At 45.3% G+C, this 25,954-nt stretch overlaps 1 protein-coding gene across 3 annotated transcripts in view; it reads left to right on the top strand.

Moving 5' to 3' along the window:
- The window catches only part of NCAN (neurocan), a 244,521-nt gene that overhangs the window by 133,572 nt on the left and 84,995 nt on the right, over positions 1-25,954 (top strand). For all 3 annotated transcript variants that reach the window (XM_033955984.1, XM_033955985.1, XM_033955987.1), the window contains exon 8: positions 4,496-6,646. In XM_033955984.1, the coding sequence (XP_033811875.1) occupies positions 4,496-6,646 (2,151 nt within the window). The remainder of the gene's footprint in view (positions 1-4,495; positions 6,647-25,954) is intronic.

Below are 25,954 nucleotides of genomic sequence, written 5' to 3' on the forward strand. Positions count from 1 at the left end.
CCTGTGCTTTCTGTGTGTGTTGCTTCCATTGTCACTGTCCCTGGTAAAGTACTGCGGTTTCCAGTGTTGTCAATGTTGTTATGTTTTGCTAGTTGTCAATTCACAGGATCCTTGTTTTTAAGGTTCACATAACCTTGGCAATTTCATTGATTGTCATTAGTTTTCAAGCCCTTTGGAAGGGAGCAGGGTAGAAGCGCCCTAGGTCTCTGCTGGGCACTGGAGACTGTGGAGGATTGTAGTTAATTATGATAATGGGATTATAGTCCTGTTCTGTACTAATAAAAAAGTCACCAGCTGAAGAGTTTGATAAATTGTTCCTGCCGCAGATCAATAACCGCTTACCCAACATCTCCTGCATTTCATTAAGAGATTTTTTTTCCCTCTGGCCAGGATCTGACCTGCAGCACATAAATAATTTATCCCTACATCAGCTAGTAGGCAGTGTTCCCCTTTCTTCCCTTCCAAAACATGGCTAACGGTAAATCATGCCTGGTTCTTTTTCAGGGACATGGTGAGCGAGGCGCAAAATCTGTATATCCCCAGATTCAGGAAGGGGTGTAAAAAGAATCGAACAAAAGACCCGGCGTGGATAACCAAAACAGTGAAGGAAGCGATAGGCAATAAGAAAAAATCATTCAAGAAATGGAAAAAGGACAAAACTGAGGGGAACTGGAAAGAACACAAGAAGCATCAAAAAGAATGTCACCGTGAGGTTCGGAAAGCCAAAAGAGAGTATGAAGAGAGGCTAGCCAGGGAAGCAAGAAATTTCAAACCATTCTTCAGATATGTTAAAGGGAAGCAGCCGGCTAGAGAGGAAGTGGGACCGCTGGACGACGGAGACAGGAAGGGAGTGGTGAAGGAGGAGAAGGTAGTGGCAGAAAGGCTTAACATGTTCTTCTCGTCTGTATTTACAAACGAAAACACGTCCAACATACCGGAACCTGAGCAATTCTTCAACGGAAGTCAGGCAGAAAAATTAACATCCATAGAAGTGAGCCTTGAGGACGTTCGTAGGCAGATAGAAAAACTAAAAACTGACAAATCCCCAGGTCCGGATGGCATACATCCAAGGGTTCTGAAGGAATTAAAGGAGGAGATAGCGGAACTACTGCAGCAAATTTGCAACTTATCCCTGAAAACAGGCGAGATCCCGGAAGATTGGAAGATAGCCAACGTTACGCCCATCTTTAAAAAGGGATCAAGAGGTGACCCGGGAAACTACAGGCCGGTGAGCCTGACTTCGGTTCCAGGGAAAATGGCAGAAGCACTGATAAAAGAAAACATCGATCAACATTTTGAAAAACATGAACTTCTGATAACCAGCCAGCATGGTTTCTGCAAGGGAAGATCGTGCCTAATGAACTTATTGCACTTCTTCGAAGGGATCAACAAACGGATGGACAAAGGAGACCCCATAGACATCATATATCTAGATTTCCAAAAAGCCTTTGACAAGGTACCCCATGAACGTCTACTCCGGAAACTGAAGAATCATGGGGTGGAAGGAGACGTACATAGATGGATCAGAAACTGGTTGGAGGGTAGAAAACAAAGGGTAGGAGTGAAGGGTCACTACTCCGACTGGAGGAGGGTCACGAGTGGTGTCCCGCAGGGCTCGGTGCTCGGGCCGCTGCTATTTAATATCTTCATAAATGATCTAGAAACAGGGTCGAAGTGCGAGATAATAAAATTTGCGGACGACACCAAACTATTTAATGGAGCTCAGACTACAGAGGATTGCGAAAAGTTGCAAAGGGACTTGAACAAATTAGAAGAATGGGCGGCGAAATGGCAGATGAAGTTCAACATTGAGAAATGTAAAGTATTACATGTGGGGAGCAGAAACTCGAGGTACAACTATACAATGGGAGGGATGTTATTGAATAAGAGTACACAGGAAAGGGACTTGGGGGTAATGGTGGACATGACAATGAAGCCGTTGGCACAGTGTGCAGCGGCCGCTAAGAGAGCGAATAGAATGCTTGGTATAATCAAAAAGGGTATTACAGCCAGAACGAAAGAAGTTATCCTGCCGTTGTATCGGACGATGGTGCGCCTGCATTTGGAGTACTGCGTCCAATATTGGTCGCCGTATCTTAAGAAGGATATGGCGTTAGTCGAGAGGGTTCAAAGGAGAGCAACACGTCTGATAATAGGTATGGAAAACCTGTCATATTCTGAGAGATTGGAGAAGCTGGGTCTCTTTTCCCTGGAGAAGAGGAGACTTATAGGGGATATGATAGAGACTTACAAGATCATGAAGGGCATAGAGAGAGTAGAGAGGGACAGATTCTTCAAACTTTCGAAAAATAAGAGAACAAGAGGGCATTCGGAAAAGTTGAACAGGGGACAGATTCAAAACAAATGCTAGGAAGTTCTTCTTTACCCAACGTGTGGTGGACACCTGGAATGCGCTTCCAGAGGACGTTATAAGGCAGAGTACGGTACTGGGGTTCAAGAAAGGATTGGACAAATTCCTACTGGAAATGGGGATAGAGGGGTATAGATAGAAGATTACTGCACAGGTCCTGGACCTGTTGGGCCGCCGCGTGAGCGGACTGCTGGGCACGATGGACCTCGGGTCTGACCCAGCAGAGGCATTTCTTATGTTCTTATGTTCCCTTCCCTTGCCCTTCTCTTGTTGAGATTGATGGACAGCTGTGTACTCGTGCTCTCAGCCCACTCCCACTCCCATTCTTACCCCTTGTTTTGATGAGACCCATCCCATCCCCCTGTTCTGCCAGTGCCTCTTAAAAAAAATTTGTAAAGTACTACTATTTGCACAATAGGCCTTCTTTGACCCCATTCTAACAATTGCAAGGTGGCTATAATATCGGAAGATTAAGGGCCCCTTTTCCAATTCACGGTAGCAATTCCCACACGGCAAATGCAACACAGTCCATTCAGTTCCTATGGGCTGCGCCGCATTTGCCGTGCCAGGATTCACTATTGAGGCTTTGTAGAAGGAGCCCCAAGTCAGGAGGGAAAAAGAGGCATGAAGAAGGAGCCACCCAGAGAAAGCTTATTCTCAGAACACAAGAGCCCCAAATTTAAATGATTTATAACAATGGATTATCCCTCTGAAACATTTCACCTCCATTGTCCTTCCCTTTTGGAAATTAATTTGATAATACAGTTTGTTTTATTTTTCTTTGTTGTTTGTGCTTTTGGGTAGAAAGTAGTTTCGCGATAATAGCTGTATTTTTCTATAGCAATTCTACCAGCAAGACTGTGCCATTATTGTTATCTCTTGTTATGAACCAGTCACGGGCAGGATTGACTATGCTCAAAGGGCATCGGCTTCAACTGAGCAGCCCTTTGTCTGATGGGATGCTGACAGCCAATTGACAGTGTGACTGAATTTTGCATTGAAGAGAGAGGGCACCCAGATGGAACAGTCATCTTTTCATAACATTGGAGTGGGGGCCCTTAGCCATTATGCAAATTAAGCAGACAAGCAGATACAGGGATATATGAAAGAGACAATTAAATGTCTCTGAGGTATAACACAAGGGATTGGGCCTCTTTCAATAAAAAGGAGGCTCTGGAAGGAGGGGGCACTAGATCAGCATGAAAAAGGGGTAGACAGGAGAAATCTAAGGAAATATTTCATTATGGGAAGGGAGAAGGCTATTTGGAACAGTCTCCTAGTGAAGATGGACACAGCCAATATTCAGTGGCTTGCTGGCTAAGTTCAGCGACCAGATAGACCCACCTAAAAAGCAGGTCTGTCTTTGGCTGCTAGGACTTAGCCAGTTGATAATTGGTTTGGCCAGCTGAATATTGGTTTAGCCGGCTGAATATTGGTTTAGCCAGCTATGTCTTGGCTGGCCAAATCTAAACTGGAAAATCAATGCCAGTCGCTGGATATGACGCTGGCATTGAATTTCTGGTTTTGCCGCGGACTGCAGGAGACAGCCAGCTATCTTCAGCGATCTGAATATTGAACAGTGTGTGTTTTGAGGGGGAGGAGAGAATTGTGTTGCCAGTGACACCTAGTGACTGTATTCAGGAATTGCAAAAGGAACCCAGGTGCATGGTCCTTTGCCCAGAACTTTCACTGCAATGACAAAACCAGGTGTGCTTGGGGGAGGGGGATATAAACTAGGGGGAACTCCTGGTTATTGTGATGAAGGCTCATGCTGCCAGATCCCAGCCCTGGTACTAATTGAGCTGCAAGCACAAAAGAGAACAGTCCCCCCCCCCCCCCCATACACACACACCATTTTTATAAAACTGTTTTTGTATTCTCTATATCTAAACACTGGGTTAATTCTTGACTATGGATGATAAGTCCCAAAGTATGTGTGTAACTCTGAATTTAGCCTTGAGGGGAACTGGAAATTAAAATATCTAGCCTGTTTTCAGGAGGTGTGCTAGATTAAATTCCAGCATCTGTGCAGCCTGCTCGAACTGTTCATACAATCTGTATCTAATTAAACTAATCTGATTTGCTTTAACATTGAAGCTAAGTGTAACATGTGTCTTATTGCAGAATTAATAGGATCAGAGAAACGAGATAAAACGGACAGCATCTCTGTGCATACATCACATCCAGATGCTACAGTCAAGACTAAAACCTCTAAAAAACAGAGTCAAGAGTGGACAATCGAATCAGCTACTCACAGCAATCCATACAACTCTGGGGGCTCTCTGTCTCCCATTGACTGGTCCTCAGGTAACACAGGAACGATGGTGAAATCTACAAGAGAAGGTGCAGCAGATGAAACCAAAAAGTTACTGGGTTATAAGGAAGAGCATCCCTTTACAGATGGGCCTGGGATAGTACCAGACATCACAGATGGGAAGATAGTTGTAGGGAGCCAAAGTTCTAGCATTACAGAAGGTTCAAATACAAGGCCTGCTGGAGGGAACTCAGTTTGGCACCAAACAGATGCAACAGTCATAGAGCCAACAATGGGCAATGCCAGACAAGAGAAAATAGATAAACCTGCTAATACCACTGCCTACAATCTGCTGACTGAAAATGGAATGCAGGCAAAATATAGTAAAGGTAGATATGGAGATCTACCCATATCAGCTGCTGGAGAGGACATGGAAACTTTTTCTGGGGAAACCAATTCCAGTGAAGAAAGTGTGTTGCTAGTGATGCCATCCTCTAATGTCCCCATGTCTGACCCTTTCACAGCAGATAATTTTGTGACAGATAATCTGACAGGGTTTCAGACTGTAACAGCCTCTCCCAAGGCACCTTTGACTTCAGCTCTAAAGAGTGATGACAACTCTGATGGAAGTGGAGAGCCTGAATATAACTTCCAAGAAAGGCAAGGGAAATCCATTACTTTTAAAAATAAGCTCACCTCTTCAAACAGAAATAGCAGTAGAGAACAGGCTTATCTGGAGGTCACTAGCACAGAGCAGTCCAGAGCATCAAAGGAAGAAGTCCTGAAGAGCTTGAGTCCTTCCAATAAGGATCATCCAAGTACTGGGTCTTTATTGTTTACAGTGCGCGATAGCTATCTCCCTACTGGAAAGGATGACACACTAAAGGAACATAACCAGGAGTTTTATGCATTAAATGCACCCAAAGAAGGAATAGATTCAGAAAAAGGAGACCAGACTCCAGGAGAGGCTCAAGCAGAACTGAAGGAAGAACCTGTTATTCAGCCAGTGGAAACCATCCAATCTACTGCAGTAGTTAGGACAGTGTGGAGTAGTACAGATGTTGATAGATATCCATTTGCTGATGAACTTCCATTTCACACTACATCGGTCATCAGTGCTGAAAGTTCTTTACCAACAAATACTAGTTTGTTCACCACAAACAGCCAACACGTTGAAAAAGAACCAAAGGGGAAAATACAGGACTATAAAGATGATGACACGGGACCTAGTGTAGGTATGTCAACCTTCCATTTTAGAAATAGCAATGAGAATCAAACTGCACCAGTTTTTGACCAACAGCTTAGTACCATGAAAACATTACCTCTATACACTCAAGTCTCTTCCTTCCACACACAAGGAGAAAAGCCACAGCTTGTAACAGAGAGGCCCCCACAGGGGACAAAAGTGGCTGACAGTGCTGAGACACCCTTAAATCCTGCTGATGTCAACATAGCCAGCCTAGTTTCAAAAGACTCGGAACGGGCTTACAAAGTACAGGAAGTGCTTACAACAGAAACTTTGACAGCTACCTGGCCACCTACCAGCCAGGAAGCAAATAAACCATCTTCCACATTAGCTGTGGGGAACTATGCAGAACAGGAGGCAGAATTGCTGCTAGAAGAAACACATGAAGAACTTTTGACAATGAAAAACCAGTCTGTAGGGAACTCTTTGCTCATAATGACAGCAAGAAAGACACCAACCTTCAATGACTCTAGGCAAGTGTTGCCCCAGGCTTCATTTTCCCAGGAAGCAATACTTACAGAAGAACATGATCTCAACAGTCACGAATCATCTGCCTTTTCTGAACTTTTGTACAAAACCAAGGTTGATTCAAACATATTCATCCTCCCATCAGTCATCACTGGGCTTCAAGGTAAAGAGGTAGCAGAGATGGAGACTAAAGAAATATCTCAAATTGATGAGGAGGGAGGAAGCACAGAAGAAGATACCCTTCTGCCTTATCTACGAGAGGAGGATAAGTCATCCTGGACCACTTTGAATAATATCAGCACACTAGGTAAGTTTTATCTAAAGCTTGTTGAATGCTCTGTAAATGTGAGTATCATGTCATTTAACACAACTATGAAGGAGAAAATAATTTCCATTTAGCCATGTAGTCAGGGAAATAAGTCTAAAATCGGGAATAATCCCCAAAACTCATGGATGTCTGGTAACCTTACATAGAGAAGGCTGCAAAGCATCTAAACAGAGATTTGCAGCTGTGTGTATGGCAAGGAAGGGCAAGATAATGGTTATATTTTTCCAGAGTTAAAATCTGCATCTTCTTCTTAACTATGTACTCATTTGTTGGGCTGGCAGGAGTCCAGACCCCTTTTAAGATGGTTAACTGTGAACTGAAAAAGCCTGTGAGAAAGGCAGTTGTCTTTATGTTTCACCTTTAACTGCCTGAGTAAATCTTTTTGTTTGCCTCTGAATTGCTGTATGGCTGTATGTTAAAGGCCCAGGCTTTCAATGCACCTTAGCAGAGGCACCTATGCATAGGCAGTGGAACGCTTTTTTGTTTTTTTTGGGGGGGGGCGCCAAAAGCTCTGCTCTAGCCCCAGCAGGATCTTCTCTCTCCAGCTCCCAACTCCACCACCTACTTTTCCCAGTTGCTATAATTCAAAATCTTTAGACAGCCACCGTGCAGTGTCAATGAGCAGATCTGCCCTGGAAGTCTTCATTCTGCAGCAACTTCCTGTTCCTGCATAGGCGGAATGAAGGGTTCCAGGGTAGGCCTGCTCGTTGATTCTGCACGGCGGCTGCCCAAAAATTTAAAATTACAGCAGCCGGAAAGGTAGGGAAGTAGAGCCATAACTGACTCTTCTGACCGCCAATTTTTGGGAAGACCATGGCCCCTATAGCCTCCCCTGTTCCGACACCTATGCATCTATGTGCCTTTATAAAATAGACAGCCAGAGCTATCCCTAACAATACATAAATGCCAACAAACATATTTACACCTGCTCCAAAAGCAGTGTAAATGTGGGCATTTTCTGTACACGAATAAGCACAAATGTCACAACTCTGCTTCTTGCACCCAAACACAGCCCCAGGAATTTAAACACTGCTAGAACTCTTAGGATGTCTAGTAATTTTTTTTTGATTGGTTGAAAACTGGCATGGTCAATTACCATGCCAATTAAGCTAAATTTTTTTTAAAAGCTGTGCATGGATTCCGAAGTTAGACATTCAGGAAGTGGCAAACACAAATACGATCATGTGACCCCTTTGCTTAGGGCACTTCATTGGCTACCAGTGTTTTGGAGAATTCAATTCAAATGTATTTGTGGGATTTTTTACATTTTGTATGTGATTTTCTCCCCCCTTAATTCCTGTCCTTTTCAGTTCTTGTTTGCCATCTTATTGAAGAAATACTCAGAAATATAAACTTCGCTTTCCATCAGTTAAGAGTATTAAAACTATATTCAATTTTTGCAAATCTTTTAGTTTTCTATCTGCAAAAATGTGGAATGAACTTCCTTTGGACATCAGGTTAAACTTATCTATTTCAAAAATCTGTGGTTGATTCTTCTGTTCTAAGATAGTTTGGAGTAGAATTATCTCATTGCCTTGCTGAACTTAGGAAATTAGGTAACCGAGTCGAGCCCTTTTTGTAAGGGATGAATCGGTATATAAAACCAAGGATTGGATTGGATTGGCATCCTCTACACTATAGAATCAGGCCCTAACTGCACAGTATTTTTTTTGTATTTCTTTTTGGGGAGCGAGTATAAGGGGCAGAAAGTGGCGTTCCTGCACTAACCAGTTGGCACATCTACATTACCACAAGCTAACTGGATAACACACAGATAACACAGGAACCACGGAGTAAAATGACCTTAGCATGCAGGAATGAACCATGTAAGGCAGTGGTCGCAAAACCTTTGCAGGGCCACATTTTGGATTTGTAGGTACTTGGAGGGCTTCAGAAAAAATAGTTAATGTCTTATTAAAGAAATGACAATTTCGCATGAGGTAAAATTCTTTATAGTTTATAAATCTTTCCTTTTGGCTAAGTTATAATAATAATAGTGTAATTTATAGCTAAAGAGACATATCATCAAGAAACTGTTTTATTTTACTTTTGTGATTATAATAAACATACCGAGGGCCTCAAAATAGTACCTGGCAAGCCGCATGTGGCCCCGGGCTGCGAGTTTGAGACCACTGATGTAAGGGCATGCTAAGGCTATTTGCTACTGCAGCTAAGTAGAAGGACCCTTTTGCTTTTATAAGGGGACTGGGAAATTGGTTATTTGCTTTATTTTTATCAATTTATGTAATGGTATATGTAGAATGTTCTCTGCTGAAGGAAAAGTTACATCACATTAGAGATTTCTTTTCCGCCATTGCCTTGCGGTTCAAGGCGGATTATAAAAGAATTACAAAAAACATATTACAAGAAGAAGATATTTGGTAATTTCTAGAGGAGATAAAAAGTAAATGAGGTTGCTTTGGGGAATCGGGAAGGTATTGGAAAGTGGGAAGGAGCTAGCGGGATTAAGTCGTTTGCAGGAATTTCTTGAAAAGTAGCATCTTCACTTCTTTTCTGAACGTTTTGTAGTCTAGGGTCATAATTAGTAGATTTGGTTGTCGAGTTTTGCTGCTTGTGTGGCTAGGAGGCCATCATACAGTTTTTTCCATTTAACTTCTTTGATTGGAGGGTGCGTGAATAGAGTGTGGGTTTTTCTGTGTCTAGTTGAGGTAGTTGGATGAGGAGGTTGTTCAGGTAGGTTGAGCTGTCGCCGTTTATGGTTTGAAATAGTAGACAGTAGAATTTGAATAGTATTCTTGCCAGAATTTGAAGCTAGTGTGAGTTGAGGTATGCCTCTGATGTGGTCGTGTTTCCTCAATGAACAGATAAGTCTCAGTGCTGTGTTTTGGATTGTATGTAGTTGTTTTATCATTGTCAAGTTTACTTAGATTTAGGGCTTCTTTTACAAAGCCGCACCAGCAGGGTTAACGCGCGTGACTTTTCATCACGTGCTAACCCCCGCACTGGCCAAAAACTATCGCCTGCTCAAGAGGAGGCGGTAGCGGCTAGCGCGTCCGGCGGTTTAGCGTGCGCTATTACACGCGTTAAACTGCGAGTATGCTTTTGTAAAAGGGGCCCTTAGGCTTGCTTTTCAGAAATAAGCTGTGAAAACCATAAGGCTGCTTGTAGCTATTTTGCAGGCTGTTTTAGATTCGTTCATTTGTAATTTTTCAATTTGTATTTCTTACCTTTTCATTACCGTATTTTCTCGCATATAACGTGCGCGTTATACGTGTTTTTTACAAACCGCGCATACCCTTGCGCGTTATGCGCGTGATCGCGTTGTACAAAATTTTTTTTACATAGTTTTCCCCCCCCCGACGCCCGATTCATCACCCGGAAGGAGCACTCCCACCCCGAAGGACCGCTCGCACCCCCACCCGAAGGACCGCTCGCACCCCCACAGCCTCCCCCCCTCCCCCATGGAGAAGCTGTCTACCTTGTTTCCGGATGCCAGCCCAGCTGCTTCCTCTGCCGGCGGTCCTGCCCCTTCTCAGAGCCCTGTGCTGCGCTGCTTCCTCTTCAGGCGGTCCCGCCCTTTCTCTGATGTCAGAGAAAGGGCGGGACCGCCGGAAGAAAAAGCAGCACAGCAGGGCTCAGAGAAGGGGCGGGACCGCCGGCAGAGGAAACAGCTGGGCTCGCTGGCATCCGGAAACAAGGTAGACAGCTTCTCCATGGGGGAGGGGGGTGAAGCTGTGGGGGTGCGAGCAGTTCTTCGGGTGGGGGTGCGAGCGGTCCTTCGGGGTGGGGGTGCGAGCGGTCCTGCGGGGGGGGTGAATCGGACGTCGGGGGGGCATCAGGCTTTCAGGGTAGGGACAGGACTTCAAGGAGGAAAGGAGAGTCAGGGCGGGCGAAAACAGAGTCAGGATCTCCAGAGGAGAGTCGGGGCGGGCGAAAGGAGAGTCGGGCAGCATGCGCGGTATACGGGTGTGCGCGGTATATAAAAATTTATGTACATAAATATGTGTTTTTTGCGCGCTATACCCGTGTGCGCATTTTACACGGGTGCGCGTTATCTATGTGAAAATACGGTACTTTTTATTCTTTACATTTTTTTTTTTAAGAACTGCATTTCGATTAAAGTTTGTTATTTTTTTTTTTCCCCACTGCAGCTCCTTGTGATTCTGGGCAGATCACTTAACCCTCCATTGCCCAGAGTCACAAAGAACTGCAGTGGGGGAAAAAAAATCACATACCTTTAATCACACGATTAATTGTGATTAAAATATTAATTAAAATACAACCCTACTTGATGATAATAAATGTTTATCATAAATAAATCAGTAGATCAGCACACTTTTTATATGTATCGGTAATTTCATAAAAGCACTTTTCTGTGTGTACAGGCAGTCCCCGGTATAAGAACGCTTGACTTGCATCAAACTCGTACTTATGAACCGGGGTACTGCCTCTCCCTTCCTGTGCCAATGTTCCCCTTCTTCCTCCCTTCCTGTCCCAATGCAACTCACCTCCTCCCTTCCATGTTCCAACATGCCCCTTTCCGCATCCCAAATTCATGGCTCCTGTGTTTACCTCTTCTTGCTGGCTTCTTCCTCCCAGCCGCACTTCTATTGCAAAGTCACAAGTGGCGGTTCCAGCATGTGGTCCCCTGGTCTTGCAAAGCCACGCTCGGCAGCTCGTGCAGGCCCAGTATCCTGTTTCCACAGTGGCCAATCCAGGTCACAAGTACAGTACCTGGCAAAAACCCAAATAGTAGCAAAATTCCATGCAACCAATCTCAGGTCAAATAGTGGCTTCCCCTATGTCTGTCTCAATAGCAGACTATGGACTTTTTCTCCAGGAACTTGTCCAAACCATTTTTAAAACCAGCTACACTAACCACTGTTATCGCATGCTCTGGCAATAAGTTCCAGAGTTTAACTAATCTCTGAGTGGAAAATATATATCCTTCTATTGGTTTTAAAAGTATTTCCTTGTAACTTTATCAAGTGCCCCAGTGGTGTAGTAAGGGGGAGGGGGCGGGGAGAGTGAGCGGGGCGGTCTGCCCCTCTGCCTCTTCCCACTCCGCCCCTCGCCACACGCGTGCCCCCTTCTCCCGCACCTCTAGTTGTTCACTGCCGCGAGCAACAATTTCAACATGTTCTTCGTGACTGCGTCAGCTCTCCCGCTGACGTCACTTCTGGGTGCCGCGCATAGGAAGTGATGTCAGAAGGAGAGCTGCCAGGGTCACGGGGAGAACGCTGAAGTTGTTATTCGTGGCGGTGAACAAATAGAGGCAAGGGGGAAGGGAAGGAGGGCGGGGCAGGGGGCATTGGGGAAGGAGCAGGGTGGAGATGAGGGCAGGATAAGGGTGCCTATGCCCTGGGCGCCTCTCACCCTTGCTACGCCACTGAGTGTCCCCTAGTCTTTGTAGTTTTTGATGGAGTAAAAAAAAAACGATCCACTTGTACCCATTCTACGCCTCTCCAGATTTTGTAGACTTCAATCGTATCTCCCCCTCAGCCGTCTCTTTTCCAAGCTGAAGAGCCCTAACCTCTTTAGCCTTTCCTCATATGAGAGGAGTTCCATCCCCTTTATCATCTTGTTTGCTCTTTGAACCTTTTCTATTGCCATTATATCTTTATTGAGATACGGCAACCAGAACTGAATGCAGTACACAAGGTGAGGTTGCACCATACCATAGGGTTCTGTTTTGAACATTCACAATCAAGAAGCATCATTATATCTATTGAATTGGAATGTTACAAAACCATATCAGTTTCATTTATTGTACCATTTCAGAGTCCCGATGTACCTTGATGATCTGAGGTTGATGTGTTTTCAAACCTTAAAAAAAAAGCCATTTTTGAGAACCAGATCCCTCTTCCTCATTTGTGTAGTCATCTCCATTGCGCTTTTCTTCACTTGTGTGGATTGTGAGGTTGTTTGGTTCTTCTTGTGTGTGTGTTACATTTCTACAGGATTATTTTGAGAGAAATAATTGTTGAGTTTAATTTTCAAAATCAGGGGCCTGAGGAGCAGGCTGAAGCGAGACTAAACATTCATCAGAGACACCAAATATCCTTGCACCCACCCTGCTAAAAAGTCCTAAATGTTAATTTTCAATTTTCTTTGGAATTTCCTGTAGAAAATGGTGCCTTATCACCTTACTTCGTCACCAGCAAAGTTTCAGGGGAAAGATGATGCTTGTTTTGGGGGCCACAGTGGCCTTTGTTCTGAAGAACTCTGAGGTGTGGAAAAATATGGGCATGAGGTTAAATTAAAGGACAGACCTGAACAGCATTAACAAAAATACCACCATTCACTAAGGGGCTGATTCTAAAACGGCGCCTAGAAAAATGGCACCGGCCGCACATCAGTCACACATAGGATGCAGAAAACACAGGAGATACTACCTTCATAGACCGTGAAAGCATAGGAAAAGCAACGAAGGTGACTGATTGGTGTTCAGTCTCGTTTATTGAATAAAAGACTTGACATGATCGTGTTTCGGCCCCAAACGGGCCTGCCTCAGGAGTTGTTCTGCCTTTCCTCACCTGGAAAAGTGTTGTTGCTTTTCCTCTGCAGTCACACTTAGGAGCCATTTACAGAATCATGGCTACCAGCACCTATGAAAAATTTTAGGTGCCTGAAATATAGACCATTTCAGGTATCTGTGTTATTGGAGCATTGTGCACGCTCCACCCTTAGAAACGCCCACTTAGGCACCGCTAAGTGCTATGCAGGAGACACCTTTCTTTTATAGAATCAGATAGGCACCTATTGCCCAATTAATTTTTTTCCCCAATTATTGAGACCAATAAGGGTTTTTTTTCCAATTAAGTTAGGCGCGCTTTACAGAATAAGCTCCCAAAATGTCTCCAGATTTTCAGGGACATAATTCTTCAAAACTGGAGATGTGTATTGCTGTATTGCTGTGTAATCGTATACCATCTCAGCCTTTCCCACTGTAAAATGAGGCATGGATATGATAGTGGATGATAGAGTTTTTTGTAAGCCCATCTTCATATATGTTCTGTTAACTAATTAATTTATAGCTCTATAGGTTGATGTCTGATTCAAAGTTCACCCCATTCTGAACTTGGCAAGTCAGGCTGCAGCTTTTTATGATTTTGTGCATGTAGTGTGATAAATTTCCCTGGTCCGATGCCAGTAATTTGCTGCCGGTCCCTTTCTGCTTTTCAGCTCCAGGAGGACAGCAGCACATTTAACAGCTGAAGGCATTTCAATAACCCTTCTTAGTCCTATTCAGCAAAGTAAGAAGGTGATAATCACTTGTGCCCACCATAACAAACTTGACAAATTGGTTTAAAAGGGGATATTTTAACTGGCCCTGGGCAGTACAAAGTGAGAATACCATCTGAACTAGGGTAAAAGAAAAGGTTCTGAAATGAGCTGGGACCAAACATGAATCAGTTAAGTACATTCTAAAAACAACAAAAATCTAACATAACTAATTCAGTTTTCTGTTTAACAATTCAGAAGTTGAAGCAGTTGAAGCCTGGGAGTTAGGCAGGTCAAATTGGTATTTGATTTGCAAACCTATTCTTAATTGGAGCATAGTTAGGTCTTCAGTGCCTATGGTGGACATGGAATGATGACTTTAAATGTGACTATGATCATAGCTTGACAACCCTTGCTGAGGTGCTCTTACAAAAAGTTACCACAAGTCTTACCACATGGTTCCTTTAGGGTGAGCTCTTTGGGGGACAATGGGATAGAAAACGAATTGAATAAATAAATATATGCACATTCCTGGCCAAGCAATGCAGAAAAGGACAACTATGATAAAATGAGGAAAATGGTAAAAAGAAGCTAAAAGAACCGGTTGAAAAGTTTAGGACTATAAACCAGGTGTGGATGTTATTTAAAAAAATACTATCATGGAAGCCAAGACCAGATGTATTCCATGCATCAGCATAGGTGGAAAGAAGAGGAAACAAGAGCTGGCATGGTTAAAAGGTGAAGTGAAAGAGGCTATTAGAGCCAAAAAACATCCTTTAAAGAATGGAAAAAGGATCCTGGATGAAGAAAATTAGAAGAGACACAAGCACTGGCAAGTTAGATGCAAAGCATTGATAAAGAAAGCTAAGAAATGCCTTGATATGCAGCCAGTAAGTGCCCATTGCACCCACAACACAAGCTAAAAACAACACTAGTTTAAAGTAACCAACCAGTTCCATCACCTAACCACTTCCAATGGGTGAGTACCCAACCTAAGGATAGGTGGTCAGGACATCGGGTGAAAACCACCACATCAATAGTCTGCCAAGCAACCATCATGCAAGTGACTGCCCCATGTCATTCATAACCTGGTTTTCATATGTCAGGGAGCAGCCTTATCTTCCCTAGTGTCAGAAGACTTCCCTGGACTATGGATGATGTCTGACTGGCCCATGCTTCCAACTAGTCCCTTTGAGTGGAGCCACCCTCGCAACTGGCCATGCCTACCTCTGCATCTGTCGCCTCAAATTGCTACACACCGGATGGCTACGGTCCACAGTAGCTAGCCCTGCCCCAGTCAAGCCGGAGTATACTGTTCTCTCTAGGGCTCATCCCATACTGTTGGGACTAAGCATTGTACCGCCCCTCATTCATAGTGTCTTCCTAACACTACCTTTCTTGCTTTCTTGAGCTCTTTCCCTGCTTCAGAGTTAACTTCCACACAATTCGCTAGGTCACATAAGTCCCCAAGGCATTAATTTTATTCTGGTACGAAAGTTTCCTGTGGCTTACTGTTTGATAGCCCTTTTTCTGTTGAAACAGACTGCAGAAGACTACCCTTTCAGATGCACTCTGTGCTGGACAGAGTTTGTCCGCTTTAAGTCTGTCTTTACTATTGGCAATGTTTATGAACTTTACAAATTAGATACAGCTCCCTCTGGTTCCTAGTTCATCAAGTCGCAGCCCTTCTTGCCTTCCCTCTGATGGAACCCTGGGCCTTTTGTCTAGGTCTCAGTCCACTCCATGCAACTTCATCCTGCCACAGCATTACACGGGCTGTGAAGACCCTAACAAAACATTGCTCTGCACAATGCCCCTTCACAGCCCTCAGCTTGGGAGTCACCCATGTGTGGCTGACTCATCCTGCTTGTCCATGGAGAAAGTGTAGAGTTCTCAGTGGACAGCAGGATAATGATGTTGTTTAGACATGTCTATGTTTTATGTGGTAATCGCAGGGAAACAAGATTTTATGTATGTAATATGGAAACCGCATAGTTATATGCGGTATATAAATTTTTAAATAAATAAATAAGTCAGCCACACAAACCTGCCCACCTCCCCTCTCGGATAAACCTGCCTATAGCTAAAGGACTGACAGGAGAGGAAACGGATATGGAAGAGAGTTTGGGGATGACCTGCACATGCTCAGAGGAGCCTGAAATAAGGCTCTTCTGAGCTTTAGGAGAGCTATCCATCCATGGCGCCGTCAGATGTGGCTGACTTATCCTGCTGTCCATGGAGAACTCCTGTTACTGGTAAGTAACTAATCTTTGGCAGCTATGCTCTCAACCCCTTTCTTGGATCTCTCCCAACCCTCTCCCACAGCCCATTCCCACCCCCACTTGAGCACACATCATCTCCAATCCTCATACCCCAGTGACATCATTATCTTCCTCTCACTTCAGCACTATCCCCTCTGGCCAGCAAGAGGCATTGGAGAGCAGGACTTCCTTTGCCAGCATCCATCTGAAGTCTGAATCACACAGAGCTGGTAAGACCTGGGATTCTCACAGGGTTCTGGAAGCAAAGCAAGTGAGCATCTTTGCTTTCAGATTCTCTCTGTGGCAATGCTCAGGTTCTGGGGCCATTTGTTCCTCTCTAAGGGCAGCCCTGCCACAGGGCAGAAAAGCTGGCACAAGATCTCAGTACTGCTGGCTAAGTGAAAGCCCAGAATGGGAAATGTACTTCAGCTAACAAAGAAATAAATGGTTAACTCAGGGAAAAATAGAAAATTCCCTTTCTTTAGTTTTAGGCTGTAATAAGGGGTTGCATTAGAGCTGCTGGTTTAAATGGACTGGAGGTGTTCTGAGCAGAGATAAAGCTGCTCGTAGCATCAGTATTCACCAGCTGTTCACTCCCATCAGGCTGCCTATTAGGGAATTATCCTTATAGTAAAAATCTTTATTAGGGCAGAGCAAGGTTGGTACTGCAATTAGCCAAAGAATGGGGTGGGGGATGGAAGAAACTAGCACATCTACTCTGCAGTGAAACAGCAATGTGAGTTTCATATGGCGCATATTATTGCATTTGTGTATGGTTACATGCATGTTCTTTCACACACCCCTAGAAGTGTCTCAAATTATGGACCCTACAACCTCAGTCATTTGGAAGTTATATGTGGCGTGCAATAATCAAAGGTTTTTCAGGGTTAAAACAGTGATTCTTCCCAAGGAAATGGGAGCTTTGATTACTGCACACCTTCGAGGTGGGTTATTTTGTTCAGAGAGGTGGAGAGGAGGGGGATGGAACACTGCATGCTGTTTCTGGCAGAAAAACCTGCCCTTTGAGAAAGTGCCCATGATTCAATGGGCCAATAATGAAAACAAAAGACATGTACTTTCGGTGTCACTGTTGCTGGAAACCCTGTGGAGTGTTCAATACCACAGGCAGTTTATTTACCATAAAATGTTTATAGAATTTCGAGGTCATTTGCATAAACACAGAATTCAGATTTCTGACTACATCAGTGGAGGATAAAAGGATTCAATGAGTGTCAGATCTACAGACCAGAAATACGCTTCAAGCATACTCATAATGTAAAACCCTGTGAAAGACAGGAACCCTAGGGCTACCAGATGTCCAGATTTCACCGGATATGTCCTCCTTTTGAGGACATGTCCGGGGGTCCGGACGGCTTTTCAAAATCCAGGACTTTGGGTTTTGAAAAGCTTCTATCAAATCGCTGTAGGGCAGGCAGTGGGGGGCGGGGCTAGGGCAGGTTTGGGGGTGGGACTGGATGGGCCTGGGGGGCAGGTCTAGAGGTCCGGATTTTCCAAATGGAAAATCTGGTAACCCTAGGGAACCCGTAAAACCATTCAATAATATCCAAGCATGGCATCCCAAGGTGCAGCACAACTTTTGCAGAAGAGACACGGGGGAATGTGAGATCCTTTTCCTCTGTAGAAAAGTCCTTTAGAAAGAGTTCAGATCCCTAGTGAATCCAGAAAACCAGTGCTGGTTTTTGAAGACCTGCCCCAGAAGTTTTCATTCAGCAGCGATTCCTTGTTTCCGCATAGATGGGCTGCTGCTAAATAAAGGGTTCCAGAGCAGACTGATGGCAGCACACTGATCTCGTTGACGCTGCCCGAAGATTTAAAATAACAAACACTGGGAAGGAGGTAGGTGTGGGGGAGTTGGGAGCCGAAGAAAGAGGTCGTGCGGTACGGTCCCGCTAAGGGGGAAAGAAGGAAAGAGCAGGTGATACATGCCACGGGCTGGGGGTAGGGAGTTGGGAAGGCATGGTGGACAGATGCTCAGGGGCTTTGGGAGGGATTGGGAAAGACAGATACTGCACATACTGGGAGAGGGTTGGGGTGGAAAAGCAGGGAAGGACAGGTGTTACAAGGGCTGAGAGGGGTTTGGGAAGGACAGATGCTGCGTGTAGTGGGAGAGGGTTGGAAAGGACAAAATGCACGGGCTGGGGGTTAGGAAAGGAGGAAAAGAGAGATGCTGCACAGGTGGGGTAGGGGGAAGGGAGAGAAAGAAATGTCATCGGTGGGGGAGGGAAAAGGAATAGAGAATTGTTGGACATAGGTGTGTGGAGTGAGAGGGAAAGAGATGCTGTACATGGGGAAAGGAAGAAAGGTAGAATTGTTGAACATGATAGTGCTGGATAGGAGAGAGAGAGAAATGTTATACTGGGAGGTAGGAGAGATGACTCAAAGAAGGAAGAGATGTCAGATTCTGGAGAAGGGTGATGGAAGGAGGGAAGAGAGAGATGTCAGACCACTGAAATGGGAAGGAGAGAGATGCCAGACCACAGAAAGGAGAAGAGAGAAGAAGAGAGATGTTAGACCTCGGGAAGAGGGAGGGAAGGAGAAAGAGATGCCAGACCATGGGAGAGGAGAGAGATTCCAGGCTATGGGAAGGAGAGGAGAAATATGCCATACCATATGGGGGGGAAGGGGGGAAGACAGATATCTGACCATGGGAGAGGGATGAGATGGTGCACAGGGATGGAGGTGAAGGGGAGACAGAGAGAGGAGATGGTGCATAGCAATGGGTGCAGCAGGAAAGAGATAAGGAATGCTTCTTATGGATAGATGGGAATAGGGAGAAGAAAGAGGGAGGAGATGGTACACATGGATAGATGGGAGGAGAAGACATAGAAAAATAGATTTTGAGAAGAAAGCAGAAAAATCGAAGAAAGTTGAATGTTAAAAGTTAATGCTAAAGATGGATGCTGGGCAGAAAGTGAAAAAGGAGAGAAAAACAGCAAATGAATAAGAAGGCCCTAGATACACAATTAAGAGTACAGACAGAAGGAAGTGCAGCCAGAGACTGGGATGGTTTGAAAAACAAAATCACTAGACAACAAAGGTAGGGGAAATTATTTTATTTTCAATTTAGTGACTCAATTGTGTCAGTTTTGAGAATCTACATCTGCTGTCTATATTTTGCACTGTTCAGGAAGAAATGCATTTGTTTCTATTTCTCTGGGATTGTACTACATGCAGACTCTTGCATCTTAGGATTTCATTTGTATATATACCATGTTTCCCCGAAAATAAGATAGTATATTTTATTAATTTGGGGGTCCAAAAAATGCACTAGGACTTATTTTTGGGGATGTCTTATTTTTTTTAATGTACAACAATCATCTCTCCCTTCCTCTCCTCCACCCCAATTCTTCCTCTTTCCTTTCTCCCCCCTCCCCCTCCCCCCAACATGTGCAGCAACTTTCCTTCCCTTTCACCAATTCCCTTGTGCAGCATTTTCTATTCCTCCTTCCCATCCCCCTGTGCAACAAAATCCCACCAACTCTCTCACCCATCCCCTTGTGTAGCATCTTTCTATCCCTCCCTCCCATCCCCCTGTGCAGCAGAACCCCACTAACCCTTCCACTATGAGACTGACAAACCTCTGCACCGAAGCCTCAAAAAACAGCAATGGCGGCAATGCTCTGAACAGGCTGCTTCGTGGCCTTTCCCGCCGAAGCCTTCCCTGTGCCTGTGACGGCCTCGGCAGAGAAAGCCGCGAAGCAGCCCATTTAGGGTGCTGCCACCACTGCTGTTTTTTGGAAGCCTTGGAGTGGAGGTATGTCAGTCTCATGGTGGGAAGGTCAGTGGGGTTTTGCTGCACAGGGGGATGGGAGGGATGGATAGATAGAAAGATGCTGCAGAGGGAAAGTCTGGACCTGGCAGGGAAGACCCGCAAAGCAGCCCGTCAGAGTGCTGCCGCCGCTGCTGTTTTTGGAGGCCTCAGAGAAGAGGTATGTCAGGTCTCACTGGGTGGGGGTCACTGAATTGATGAGTCTTGATTTTTTCGTCGAATCGGGCAGCATTAGTGTCAGGGATGGAGTTGGGGAGTGTAGGGGACATTCAGGAGGGACTTCATGGGTCGATCTTAACTAGAGCTTATTTTTGGGGTAGGACTTATGCTATGGCTTATTTTTGGGATAGGTCTTATTTTCGGGGAAACACGGTATTAGTACTTTTAGTTTGTGGTTCCATATTTGCATAGAGGTTATCTGTGTTCTGCATGTGTGACGAAGGCCAGGTGTTCTGGTGGGAATGAATGTTAAGAAGCATACACTGTGCTTTGTGTAGTTTAATTTTGTGGTTAACCATTATGTGTTGTTAATAAGATTATATTGTGTATATATATACTAGTTTTTTAGCCCATTACATTAACGAGTGCTAGAATAAATGTGTAGACTTAGGCATTTCTTTCTTTCTTTCTGTCTCTCTCCCTGCCCCCTTTCTTTCTTTCTGTCTGTCTTTCTTTCTGTCTCTTTCCCTGGCCCCATATCTGTCTTTCTTTCTGTCGCTCTCCCTGGCCCCCTGTCTGTCTTTCTTTCTGTCTCTCTCCCTGCCCACTGTCTGTCTGTCTGTCTTTCTTTCTCTCTCCCTGCCCCCTTTCTTTCTTTCTGTATTTCTTTCTGTCTCTCTGCCTGTCTGTCTTTCTTTCTGTCTCTAACGGGTGCTAGAATATGTGTGTGTGTGTGTGTCTGTATTTATTTCTTTCTCTCTCTGTGCTTAGCCTGTTTCAGTATTTCTGTATTTTTTTCACATCTGCGGGAGGAGGAGGAGGCCGGGGTGCGCGGGATGGTGGGGAGTCCATGGTTGGGCGGAGCTAGGCAGAGCCAGGTTCGGGCATGGACCTTGCACCGCCAGGCCAGCTCCTCGTCATGCGGCTGCTCACCACGTCAATATCATCACGCTGCGTTCGCCATGACTCAAAACCGGTGTCAGCGCCGCAGGCAAATGAATGACTCGGTCGGCTCCTCCTCCCTGCGCACGACCACCTCTCCCAGGGCCATCACGGCACCCCGCTGGGTCTTCGTCACTATAATGGCCTCGCCTCCCACCCCCGGACAGACACAGCGCCCGCCCACCTGCCAGTCTCGCATTCCCAGCCGGGGCTTTTGAGCGCCGTCACCCCAGCTAATCAGCAGCCTCCTTGGTCTCGGCCGCTCTGCAGCGCTAGGCAGGCGCAGCCAGTGCCGCTGTCACACCAACCTGCTGCCGATCCAGCCAATGGACATCACCCTTGTGGCTGGCGTTGTGAAGGGGCGGCGCGGTGTGGCCTGCTCTGAGGGGAGGGTGAAAGTCCGCTGTCTTTTCCGCCTCCAGTTTCGCTCTGCTCTTGTTTCTGCCACTCTACGGGCCTGGGACGCATTGTAACGGTAAGTAGCAGGCTCGGGAAGGCGACGGCAGGACTCTGCATTCGCTCCCTCCACCTCCTGTGGTGACGTAGTAAGCGCGCATGCGCACTCTTGCCGGCACATTCCGACATATCAGATCTCAGGGAACATGCGGTGAGAGTGCGCATGCGCACGTAGCATTTTATTATTATAGATGAGAAATAAATGGAAAAAATGGTATTACAATTAGTACATTTATGGGGGTGGGGTCTGGGGTGGAGATTGGGTGGGTTCTGGGGCGTAGCTTTCGAGTTCCTCCAAACAAAAAAGTGTTCTGCTGCCTATGAGGTTTGAGACTTTTGAATAAACGTTTGCAGAGTTTTGCATTGGAGAGAGAGGAAACAGGACTAGGGTTGCCATATTTTGTATGGAAAAAAAAAAGAACACATGGTCCCATCCACGCTCCATTCAACCTCCAGCCCTGCTCTGCCCGTTTCTGCCCCACCCCATTTTGCCCCAGCTCCACACAACCGCAGCTCCTCTTCTTCCCGGAGCTCGGGACCTCATCTGGAAGGCCTCCAAGCAAGTATGGATGTGACGCAGCCCTGAGCTCTGGCAGAGCCGGTGCCGGGTTTTCTAAATCCTTCTGGACACCCGGATAGTCTTCTAAAAAGAGGACATGTTTGGATAAATCTGGACTTCTGGTAACCCTAAACAGGACTGTTTCCACTTGAAACTTTTTACACCAAGCCAAAGGAAAGAGAAAGCTGCCATAGTTATGTAGATTTCTGTATTTAAAAACGCTTTTATATCACCTTTCTAGCCAATAAAGTAAATTACAATGCAAACACTAAGGAGTCAATATTCAAAGTGGTTTAAACTGGCCTAAAACATTTGGCTGTTAAATCACCTGTTCAGGACTAACCACTGATTGTTAATGGCACTTAACCAGTTAGTGCCCCTGAAAATAACTGGATAGCATTAAACTGAAAAAGAGTTATTTTGGGTGCATTCTGGGGGTGGAGCCGATATTTGACTGGATAAGTGCTGATACTCATCACTTAGCCAGTCAGGTTAAGTACATAAATAGAACCGCATAAAAGTCAGTCCTATCTTTATGCTACACTACAGCAATTATACATCGTCATGCAAGTTGGAAAAGACAAACAAGTCTATGCAGTCATGCTTTCTCTATTAATTGTCTATGCAGATTATGGAACAATTCTAAATCTCCCAGCATAAAATCACAGAGCTAGATGCACTAAAAACAGTTATTAAGACCATGGGCCAATTTCTAAATAGCAATCGATGTTCAAATGGCTTCCCTAGCAAATTAGTTTTGGGAAGGCAGTCGTAATCCCATATGATTGCTCGCTTAGAAACCGGCTCTCACACATGAGCCGGTTTGGGGAAGCCCAAATAGCTGAGTGGCAGGGGAAGCCCCCGTGGCAGAAGAGAATGGGCTTCCCTTCGGCTGATTTTTTGTAAAGTACAGGGGGGGGTGGAAGGGGGAGGGGTCCTGGCAAGGGAGGGGTCGATTTGATAGGATGGTTCACGGCAGCAGGAGGGAGTGAGCATCCCTCCTGCCAATTTTTATTAAAGTACGGGAAGGGTGGGCCCTGGCTGGGGGGGGGGGGGCAGTTCAGCTCAGCGTGGGGGGGGGGGGGGTTCACGGTGGCAGGAGAGAGTGGGCATCCCCCCTGCCTCTATTTTTGTTCCAGAGGTCATTGGGGTGGGGTGGGAAAGAGATGGTCAACTTTTCTTTTTATGGACTAGGTATTGTGCATATGTTACACACACACAACATTTGTCCCATAGAAAAAAAAATTTAAAACATGTCGGACCTGTACCAATGTGTACTGCCTGGAAAAAAAAGCCCTGGTTTAAAAGCTCATGGTTGCCTTTTTTATCTTGACCTTTTTTGCTCCAGAGTTAAGTAGGTCTTCCAGCACTCCTTCCTAGACTGAATGTGGAATAGGCAAGTATGAATTCTCATATGCAAGTACGAATGGTCACTGTTGACCAGTTGGTTTCTCACTGTTCATTGATTGTCATTGACCAGTTCATTGTTCTGTGAGTATTATTGCTCAGTTAACACAGCACTTTATCTAAAACCTTGTTTCCACAACTTTACCTGCTTTGCCTGATTACCCTGCCCGGCTCGGCCTCCACAGCCAGGCGAGGGATGCACAAAGCGCTAAGGCGCAGGTCCAGTCGGTACATCCCTCGGCTAGGGAGTCACCCATATGTGGCTGACTCATCCTGCTTGTCCTAGGAGAAAGTGTAGTTACTTACCTGTAACGTAGGTTCTCCGTGGACAGCAGGATAGTCAGCCACACAACCCACCCGCCTCCCCATACGGCCGACCCGGCCACAGCTAGGAATATCCTGGGGATTAGGGGGAAGCAGGGGGAAATGGGTAGGGCTCGGGCATGCCCAGTGGGGCCCGGGCACTGCACGTGCTCAAAGAAAAAAAAAAAAAATCTCTCTGAGCTATTGGAGAGCTTATCCGCAAATTGGGAGGTGTTGGGACAACACCCCATATGTGGCTGACTATCCTGCTGTCCACGGAGAACCTACGTTACAGGTAAGTAACTACACTGTTTGTTCCACTGTCTGCTCCTGCATGTTGGGGGTGGGGAGAAGGGAAGGTGCTCACTCAGGCCATCTGCTTTCATGAACCTTAAAGCTAGTCCCTTTTACTGATGGTGTGATCTTTCTCTCTCTCTCTCTGCTCTTGGCTTGCAGAAGTCATATTCTGTGAGAAGGCAGCAGCTTGAATGGGGGAGGGGGCAGGGGGAGACATTTCACTGCCACAGTATCCAAGCACACAAATGCCAGGCGCTGAATGGCACCTCCTGCATGGTGGCTGTTTCCATGACAACTAGCACCTTGGAAAAGTTTGTCTCACCTTCGAGGGTGCCGTTTCCAAAAATTTCACCTGCCTTCTTCCCCATGCCCCCCCCCTCCCCCCCACACACACACATGCACACACTGTAACTCCTGATCCATGCACCCTCCATTCCCTCACCACATCTCATGAATGACATTGAAATGACAACCTTTTCTTCCTTGCAGGGCTTGTTAAGCTTTCTCTCTTGTGGTATGGATTGCAAGCTTAGTTTTCATATTTGGTGTCTCTGACCCCCTCCCATCCCTACACATGCATTTGGCTTGCCGTTTTATGAAACTATGCTATCATATTCAGTCACACTGGACATCCCTGAGATCCTTATCAGACCACAGAATGGAAATTCCTTCTCCTGCACAAATTTGCTGGAAGTCAACTCAAGATGCTGCCTTTTTTTTATTTGAACAGTTCAATATGGCAATCAATACTGCTTAAATTAACTTAAAGCAAATTTTCATATCAACATTTATAAATTCTTCAGGAGCCTCAGCGATGTCACCAGTGCCGATTCAATATTTCATTATGGGCAGGGATTTAAACATCACATCTTCATTGGCCCCATTTAATCATCAAACTTATACCATTCTCAATTTTCAATATAATTAATTTATCCTTTATATATAAATATAGCACATTGCGCTTCTCTCCGGTATAATTTTAAATAAATAGAAATTCAGCGACCGACATGCATGTTTCGCCAGTTGCTGTATCAAGGTCTCTCCCCTATAAAAAAATGCAAAAAAAAAAAATAATTCAATCTCAAGCCAATAACATCTTAACATCACATTTCTAAAACAGCTTTTAGCAATACATAGAAACATAGAAGATGACGGCAGAAAAGGGCCATAGCCCATCAAGTCTGCCCACTCCATTAACCCTCCCCTAACAACCTCCTAAGGGGTCGCTCACAGGTGGCATCACCTCTACACTGCCCTCGTAAAGATCCGACGTGGGCATCCCATTTATTCTTAAAATCTTGTATGCTGCTGGCCGCGATCATCTGCTCTGGGAGTTTGTTCCAATGGTCTACCACTCTTTCTGTGAAGAAGTACTTCCTGGTATCCCCATGAAATTTCCCACCCCTGATTTTCAACGGATGTCCTCTTGTGGCTGACGGACCCTTGAAAGAGAAAATGTTGTCTTCCACCTCTATGCGGCCAGTGATGTACTTAAATGTCTCAATCATGTCTCCCCTCTCCCTACGCTCTTCGAGAGAGTATAGCCGCAATCTGTGCAGCCTGTCCTCGTATGAGAAATCCTTAAGCCCCAAGATCATCCTAGTGGCCATGCGCTGAACTGACTCAACTCTCAGTACGTCCTTATGGTAGTGTGGCCTCCAGAATTGCACACAGTACTCCAGATGAGGTCTCACCATGGTTCTGTACGATGGCATTATGACCTCCGGCTTCCGGCTAACAAAGCTTCTACGGATACAACCCAGCATTTGTCTAGCCTTGGTTGTAGCCTTTTCCACTTGGATGGCTGTTTTCATGTCTTTACTAATGACCACCCCTAAGTCCCGCTCAGCTGCCGTCCTAGCCAAGGTCTCGCCGTTCAGTGTGTATGTTCTGCACGGATTATTGTTGCCAAGGTGCATGATCTTGCA

This window comes from Geotrypetes seraphini, chromosome 8 (assembly GCF_902459505.1).
Source record: "Geotrypetes seraphini chromosome 8, aGeoSer1.1, whole genome shotgun sequence".
Lineage (NCBI taxonomy): Eukaryota > Metazoa > Chordata > Amphibia > Gymnophiona > Dermophiidae > Geotrypetes > Geotrypetes seraphini.